General features: G+C 47.4%; 1 protein-coding gene across 1 annotated transcript; it reads right to left on the bottom strand.

Annotated features, from left to right (window-relative positions):
• Positions 1-1,918: 1,918 nt before the first annotated feature.
• Positions 1,919-8,340, bottom strand: UPK1A (uroplakin 1A). The gene is made up of 7 exons (XM_084814387.1): positions 8,245-8,340; positions 7,855-8,055; positions 5,954-6,028; positions 4,340-4,447; positions 3,929-4,108; positions 3,453-3,536; positions 1,919-2,261 (listed from the first exon to the last, which is right to left on the bottom strand). Exons 1-7 carry the CDS (start codon positions 8,305-8,307, stop codon positions 2,217-2,219), a joined length of 756 nt encoding a protein of 251 aa, XP_084670513.1. The 5' UTR covers positions 8,308-8,340; the 3' UTR covers positions 1,919-2,216.
• Positions 8,341-8,958: the final 618 nt, after the last annotated feature.

Below are 8,958 nucleotides of genomic sequence, written 5' to 3'. Positions count from 1 at the left end.
GGTGGAGGACAGGGCAGAGGTTCAATATTCTATTCAGATTGCTGGAGGACGACAGGAAAAGATCATGTGCGGCACTTGGCTGCTTATGTACCTGATTATCTCTGCCACAAGTGGGTGGAGGACAGGTGGCAGGTCACTGGCCCACTTGCCCCTGATATAGAACCGCCTCTGCCAAAACATCTGGAGGGCATCAGGTTTGAGAAGACTGGCATAAACAAATCATCAGCCCATTTTATCTTCACAACAAGCCTGTGAGGTAGGTTAGGCTAAGAGATGGTGACTTGCCCAGGATGACTCAGTAAGGTGCATGGCTAACAGCTCTGAGGGTAGTTGGAATGAAACCGTGTCCTTGGCATGGGCAAGACAATTTATACCAGGCAGAACAGTTTCTTCACCAAGAAGCGTCCTGCGAAAGCAGGGAACGGGAGTGAGGGGAGGAATTTGGAAGGCGGTAGCTGAGTGAGTTTTCCCTCAGAAGAATGTTTTCTGTTCGGGGGTGGAGAACAGGGAAGGGACAAAATAAGATGACCCGAAGACCTGCCACCTAATCTGTCTTGGCTTCCATTTTGCTAACCCATGCTATTTTGATCTGTGAGAAGGTGGGACTTGGCTGGTTCTAGTTTGTACTTCATCCCCACCCATTCACTCTTACGTTAAAAACAAACAAACTCAAAACCTCAATCCAGTGCCAGGTTCTGGTTTAGCTTAAGGGGATCATCGGGGCAGTTAGCATACGTGCGTCAGTTCTTTTGGAACACTGGGAGAACTAGCAATTATCCCAGACCGTAAAAGTCTGCTAAGTATACAGCTGAACCAGGGCCTCCAACCAGCCAAGGCGCCTGGCTTCTGCACCAAAGTCACCAGGAGAAAAATGGGATGGGGAGAGAGAAGTCTTATAGGGCTCTTGGTGCAAACTGGCCCTGAGAGTCAGTGTAGTGTAATGGTTAGAATGTTGGACTGGAACTCAGGAGATCTGGATTCTAGCCCACACTCGGCCATGAAGCTCACTCGGAGACTTTGAGCCAGCCCCTGACTCTCAGCCCCACCTACCTCACAGGGTTGTTGTGAGGATAAAATGGAGAGGAGGACCACCATGTAAGCTGCCTTGGGTTCCTCACAAAAGGAAACAAGTTGGGCTATAAATGTGGTAATAAATAAAATCAGGAATGCAGTACTCCATCTTCAGCTCATCACACTGAAATGGCTAGGTAGCATCACCAATACAATGAATATGGACTTGAGCACGCTCTGGGAGAGAGGGGAGGACAGGAAGGCCTGGCGTGCTATGGTCCATGGGGTCACGAAGAGTCGGGCACGACTGAACGACTGAACAACAACAAAAATGTTTCTTCCACAAGTAGGGACTGGTCTATTTAGTAATCTGTGGCATTTTGTATCCCAACTCTCCTCTAAGGGTCTGAAGGAGGCATACATGGGGTGGGGGGGAATCTGTGGCCTTCCAGATGTTTTGGCCTGCATCTCCCATGATCCCACACTATGGCTAGGCTGGCTAGGGCTGAAGGGAGTCATAGGCCAAAACATCGGGAGAGCCACAAGTTGCCCATGCCTGGCCTCCGTGGTTCTTCCCTGCCTTTTCATCCTCACTCAACAGCCCTGGGAGGTAGGTTAGGCTGAGACAGCGAGCGAGCAAGAGAGCGAGAGTTCATGGCTGAGTGAGGATTTGAACCTGCCTCTCTTTTGCACCAGATGATGGATGGTGGGGGTTTCAGTAAAATACAGAGTAGATCCCACAAACTTGAAACCTGCCCATCCCAATCTATGGCCCTCAACCTAATTGCAGCAAGGTGGTAAACAACCCAAGTTACGTTTTACAAGCAAGAGAAAGAGAACAGATACAGGTGCAAGAAAAAGCACACACACACACACACACACACACACACGGACTCATTATGGATTTCAACGAGTATTGATTGTACATAAAAATAATTGCACAGGTCGTAGTTGGCAGAGGTCTTCCATAGTAGACTTGGGTGACAAGATGGCAGTAGAAATAAAGGCATCCAGCGGCAACAGCAGCCACAGGCAAGCCGAGGGAGTAGGCCAGCCTTGGAGAACGTGCTATGGTACAGCGGGAAATGCACCATGGAGGTTTCCGTAGGACAGCGGGCCGGATGCCTTGCCCTGCCTAGAGGGGTAGGGAGAGGACACCTCCTCCCCCCTCACGGGGCAAAGTCAGCTTGACCAGATGGGCTTCCTCACATTGCGGTGTAATGGTATATAGCCAGAAGAACAACAGGGCACTGTGGAAGAGAAGTCACCATGAGATAGATTCCACTGCAGTCAACCACTATTTTGTTAACGTATTTTTATGACTTCCTTCCCCTGAGAAGCTCAGAGTGGCGCATGTCTCCCCACCACCACCCTGCTTCCTCAGCTTTATCCTAATAACCCTAGCTGAGATGGCTTCCAAAGGGGATTAGATAAATTCATGGGAGGATAATTCTAGTGGTTATAAGGCATGATGGCTACATGCAACCTTTTAGGTTCTGAAGTATAACTCCGAATAGCAGTTGCTGGGGAACAAAAGAGAGAGAGAGAGAGCATGCACACACTGTTGCCCTCTGGTCCTGCTTAGGCACTTGGTTGACCACTGTGGAATGGACTGTTGGCTTCAGCCAACACAGCTATTCTTATGAATAACCCTGTAAGGTAGGCTAGGCCGAGAGAACACGATTGACCTGGGGCCACCCAGTAAGCTTCCTAAGTGAGTAGAGATGGGAGCCTCTGGTGTTACTGCTCTCAGGCAATGGTGCAACTAGGCAACTTGAGACCTTGGAGTTAACGGGGTCCCCTTTAGACAGCCATGTGTCTTACGTCAATTGTGAAGCACAAAACTAACATTTCTCTGCTCCCCTCCCCTTTGCATCTTAACTCAGCTCATAGCACCATCAATTAAATGAAGTTCGCTCCTTCTGCTAACACATTTCCTTGGGAACAAGCACCATTTTGCAGCTGAAAAGGATAATATGGGTTGTTACCAATGCTAGTCTAACTGAAGTCCCATTCATTTCAATGGGACAACCCATCGGACTCACATTTGATGCAACCCTATATATTTAAAGTAAAAACCATAGAATGTGCACCTGGAAACATGTACACGCCCAGTTGGCTGCTCTCTAACTCTAAAATGTTTAAAAATAGGGAAGGAAGGATGGTGTGGTGTGTGGCATAAGCCCTGGTGAGCCCCCATATGCCCATGCTGGCCAAGGAACTGGTGCAGAGCCTGTTTGCCACCGCCCCCAACATGTGCTGCACTCTGGATGGTCATTTGCAGGTGCCCTGGGGTGCAGGGCCCCTGGACTTTGGCCCCGAAGTCTAGCCCTGGCTGCACCACTGCTCTCCAGCGACAACAACACAACCTTGGTTCACTACAATGTCTCAGTGGATTCCTCGCACCTCCTTCCTAAACAAGCCCTACAGCTAGAACTCACCGTGAGCATAAGGATGGCAAAACCAAACCAGGAGACCCCCCAGGCGTAGCTCTGTACTGCGTGTTTGATGTGTTCAAAGCAACCCTGAGGAAAAAAGGAAGGAAGAGTGTGTGGAGATGAAGAAGAGATGCTGGAGGTGACACTAACCCCACCCCCCACGAGGTTCCAGGTAGGGAAACATAGAGGGCTCTTCAGCCTAGAGGGTCCCAGGGCATGGTCTGAAGGCACATGAGGCAGCCACCTTGCTGAAGCTAAGCAGGTCAAGGTCTGGTCAGTGCTTGGAGGGGAGACCACCTGGGAACCACATGTAGCTGCCTTGATTTCCACAATGGAAGAAAGGTGGGATAGAAATGTAATAAATAAATAAATAAATAAATAAATAGTCTGTACTCCAGTGAAGACAGTCCAAAATCTTTTTACGAAGATGTCCAAGAATGGTAGGCAACCTCAGGAAAGACATGGAGGAGGCCCAGTACCTTAGTGTTGATATAGTCAACATGCCCCAGCCTGCAGCCCTCTTTGTTGATGATGATGAAGTTACGGTCACGCTTGCAGCAGTAGAAGGGCCAGGGGGCCACCACCTCTGGGTACCTGCTTCGAAAGACTGAGGTGTAGTTCACCCAATCCATGGGATTGTTGGTGCCACAGCACTGTTGCTGAAAATGGAGAAAAGGAAAGGGGGAGGGAAGAGCTGTTGTTGCTGCATGCCTGTATACCAGTTGCTGGGGAATGCAAGTGGGACGGTGCTATTGCACTCATGTCCTGTTTGTGATGCTTCCCATGGGTATGTACTTGGCCACTTTGAGAACAGAATGCTGGATCTGATAGAACTGCCCTAAGCAGTTCTGCCCAGCTGAGCAGTGGTAGCCTGGACAGGGGCATATTACCTCCATCATGAAGCGGTCCCACATCCGAGTCAGCTCCCGGCCTTGGTATGTGTCAGCTGAGTAGAAGGCCAACATCTGTTTGGTTATTAACCTGGAATTTGAAACCACCTGGGGTGGGGTAGGGAGAGAAAATGTTGGTCAGCTACATTCCCCATCACCCACACCTTTGCAAGACCCAAATATTCAAACCATTCTGCTTTGAGGGAACTGGGTTGCATAAATATACACAAGTTGTTTTTTGCATAATTTATTCCAAATGTAGAATTTCAATACTTTTTTTTTTTTAAGTGAATGTCAAGAATGACAGCCATGAAACCATCATGGCATGAAACCATCATGGCATTCAGGGGGGAAAAAGATGGAAGACCAAAGTGTTTCTAAGTTTGCGTTGTACCTCTAGACAAACTGAAATGCTGAAGTGACCCCATTTTTAGGTGCTGATTTTAACCTTGGAAGCTCTAATCATTTATGGATTGGGACCTGGGAACTCATGGACCAATTTCTTCCATATATTTATTCCTGAATGCCCTGTTCAGCATCTGCGGCTCTTTTTCCAGATTCTCCAGCCATCTGAGCTATGACGGGCAATTATGAGGAGCAGGGTCTTCTCAGTGATGGCACCCACCTTATAGCATGCCCTTCCAGGAAAGATCTGTCAAGTCCCAATACTGCATATTTTTAGTCACTTGATTAAAACATGGCTGTTTGAAATGGTGTTTGACAGAGTATTTTCCTTTTGAGTGTGTGTTATGTCAATGCTGTTCCTTTTGAATGTCATTGTAAAATCACCGGTTTTGCCATTTACTTGCATTTTTAGTTTGCTCTGTAATGCTGCTCCTCCAGCAGGATTGCTGTTTTATGAGGGCTGATGTATATATTCTGATGGATGTTTTTATTATCATAAGCCTGCTTTGAGTTTATTTGGAAATATACATTTTAATAAATAAATAGGCCAAATAGTTGTTGTTTTAAGTGTAGCAAACCTTTCCCTTCAGATATTCAAGAACATTGGTGCATGATCCTCAAGGATCAGCTTAACTGGGACACTTAAAAAGTAATTCTGACTCGTTCACCTTTGCCATACAATTCCATGCCTGAAGAACCACCCTGTCAAGGTTCCAAAGTGTGCAGCTCATCCCATAAGAGGCCAATGGCTATAAATCGTAATGGTTACATGCAGCCTATCCATTCGGTACCAATAACTATTATTTGACTGCAGTAGGCACTTGTCTTTACCCTCCAGCTAAGTGGGAGGAAAAAAGAATTACTGAACTCTTGCAAGCCCTTCAGGGACATTGTGATCCCAGGCTCACATGCAACCAGAGCCTACAAAACGGCCAGCACTCCACACAGTGGGAGGAACCACAAGAGGTTTTGAAGATGGAAGATGTTTGTGTGACTCCTCTGTATGAGATGTGAACAGCACTATGCCAAGAGTCAGCCACAGAGGCAAACAGAACAATGAGATAGAAGGCAGACAAAAAGCACCCCCACTCAATCCCCAAAGCTGCATGGGGCCGAGTAAGGTAAAATGCCCCTCAAGCTGGATATAGCCATGGTCCTGCTACTGAAAGGCATTATTAGGAAGAGTTCCCTTCCCACCCTGGTACTTACAAAATCACGATGCGTGTAGGAGGTGATGCAAGAAGCACACTCAAACATGTAGACAACCAGGATGAGCACCAGGTACTGGGGGTGGGGGGAGGAAAAGAGATTGTGTGATCCCAGCTGCTAAGGCTGCAGGAAACTAAGCTTCCCTTCTCAAGTTGGAAAATTAAGGCTGGAGACAAATCGTTTTCAGGGCTCATGGGCTTGCCTGGAGGCATCTGGCTGGCTGCTGTGGGCAGCAGGATGCTGGACCAGGATCATGGATTTGGATGCTGTCGATGACCTTGGAAGTCATCGACAGCATCCTTGACAGATGGCCGCCCAGCCCCTGCTTAAATACTAGCGAAGGTACCAGTGGAGGCTATTGGCTCCGATGTTAGTGGGGCAGTGAATCTGCTCCGGGTTTCAGTCAGAACCAGCCAGAACTCTAAAGGATCTACCTCCCGAGGTGGTCTGTTCCACTGTTGTACAGCCCATTTCTCCCCATGTTTCACTGAAATCTGCTTCCTTGCAATCTCCACCCATTTGCTCTGGTTTCACCCTCTGGAGCAGCATCTGCTCCATCTTCATTGTGTGACAGCTGTTCGGATGATACCATGTCTCCCCTTCATCTTCTATTCTCCAGGCTAAACATACCCAGCTCTTTCCATCGTTCCCCATAGGACTTGGTTTCTAGACACCTCACCATCTTGGTTGTCCTTCTCTGGTTTGCCAACGTCCTTAAAATGCGGCACCCGGAGCTGGGCTAGGTGGACCTCTGATGCGATTCAGCAGGGCTCCCATGTTCTAGTCTCATTCTTGCCTCTGATCAAGCAGGTTTTCAGAAAGATATGAAACCCTTTTTGATAAGTGGCAAGAGTGGGCTTACACACCATCAGCAGTGGTAGAGTGGAGCCAGGGCATGCAGGGATGATGCACCAGCACTTTTTGATTAGCAGGGATGCTGACCACCTCTGCCAACCCCCTCAGAATTCCCCGTTCCCTCTGAACTTAGGTGCAATCCTTACAGTAGTGGGGGAATGGATGTTGGAGGAATCCATCTGGAGGGTGGAGCTCACTGAGCTTTCATCAGCTCAACTCCCCCCCCCCGCCCCAGACTTTGGCTTGCTTTAGCATGCGCTGGCCCAACTCGATCTGCATTGAGTCAGGCCAGTTAACAGATTTCCGTTTTTTATTTGTGTAAATAGCAATTTGCACAAATTGTAGCTGCAATTTGCATAATTTATGGGAATTTAGGCCATAATCTGTGTAACTTGTGCAAATTCCAGCTGCAAGTTGCGCAAATTATACAGCTTGCTGGTGTAACTTTTGCAAATTGCTTTTTAGGGGAAAAATGTAGCCCCCCCCCCAAGTTCCCAGAGTTTGGGAAGAAACCCATGGCTTGGCTTGCAAATGCAAGCTGATTTGTGGTCGCTGCAGAAATCTGGCTGTATTTCCCAGTGATGGACATCCTGGGGATAGGGAGCTATCCCTGTTGTAATGCAAAGTATTTTGGGGTGGCTTGGTCTTTTGTGAGCCAATAGCTTCACAAAAGACCTGCTCCAGGTAGAGATGAAAACTGCTAGGATTGGTTTGTTGATATGGATAAACACAGTTGTCTGCCTTTTTGCCCTCTCCTTGAGGGAGTGACTATGGGGACTTCCATGATGAGCAACTGCACTTCAAAATTTACCACTACATCACTGGTGAGGAGGGTGGGCTTACAAACTGTGGGCAGTGATTCTTTCTTCTAAACTACCTTCAGCTTTCTATATCACTGCCCACAGTGATGTTCACCTCTTCCTACAGGCAGGGGAAGAGCATCAAAGCTGCCCATCCACCCACAAACACAACTAGGGAGTGGCAGGAGAATCCAGCTGAAAAAGTAGCATTCAGAGAAGTCCCTTCTTTCACCTTGCTCAACTCACCAACAACACCATTAGGCGGTTGCCATGCACGAGGCTGATGATGCCAAAGACGCAGACACAGAAGAAGGCAAATCCAGTGAAAATGGAGATCCAGGCACCTGCATAGACATCATCTTTGCCTGACACTCCCATGATGGGATACACTTTGTACGGATCGGCTGTTACCCAGACAGACTCTGCATAAAGCGCCAGCCCTGAGAGCTGCAGGAAAATAGGAAAGTTGTTACAGAGGACACTCACTTATACCTGCCCAGACTCCTTAAACACAGTCTTGTTTGCAGGAATATGGGGAACCAGGTCAGCCCATCCCACCCACATGTTTTTGGATTGTAGGCCAAAATCCAAGAGTTTCCCTTCCATCTACAGATAATGTAGCTCCAGCACTCTCACCATGATAATAACATTGCCCATCACAAGCAAGCCCACAACAAAAGGTGACCCCTTTTCTGCCATGCTTCCCAGCAAGAGCTCCTTGTACCAGATGCTCAGATTCTGCAGAAGGGAAACAACAACACAGAAGTAAACAGTGAGAACTGAACAGGACCAAAGTTCACCCCATCAAGTGAGGAAGATTTGGGATTATGGTTCTTCCACACCAAACAGGGCATATGTGTAAGCCAGCTTGGTCAATACCTCCCTCAAATATCCATCCCCAATAATATCCAGAGATAAAAATCAACTGGTGAGCCTCACTCCATGGACACCTTTGCCTGGTTAGATCATGCAGCATTTGAGAGAACAGTCTCTGCATAAAGAGTGTTGGCCCTTCTCTTATGAAATAGCCCCCCCCCCCATATAATTTTAAGCAACTGGGAAAGCTGGTTGAAACATTCTGTTTTTACAATACATTAATTCTCATATTCTTTTCTAGAAAATAATTGTAATATTTAACTGTTTCTCCATCTGTATACAAAAAACAGAAAGGTAAGTGAAATTTGAATTTTTAAAGGAGTGTCTGGTGGCATGTTATTGGGCCAACAGGTGTATTAACTCAAATAAAGAAAACTGGATTACATCACAAGAGTCCTGAAAGGCAGAAGGCCCAGTGCAGGATGTTGGACAGTCGAACTGATGGAATATAGTTTCCTTTCTATGAACTGACTC

Source organism: Heloderma suspectum, chromosome 10 (assembly GCF_057233095.1).
Source record: "Heloderma suspectum isolate Gila_16-S chromosome 10, 16-S_ref, whole genome shotgun sequence".
NCBI classification, from domain to species: Eukaryota; Metazoa; Chordata; class Lepidosauria; order Squamata; family Helodermatidae; genus Heloderma; species Heloderma suspectum.
This window is presented reverse-complemented; position numbering and strand designations above follow the sequence as displayed.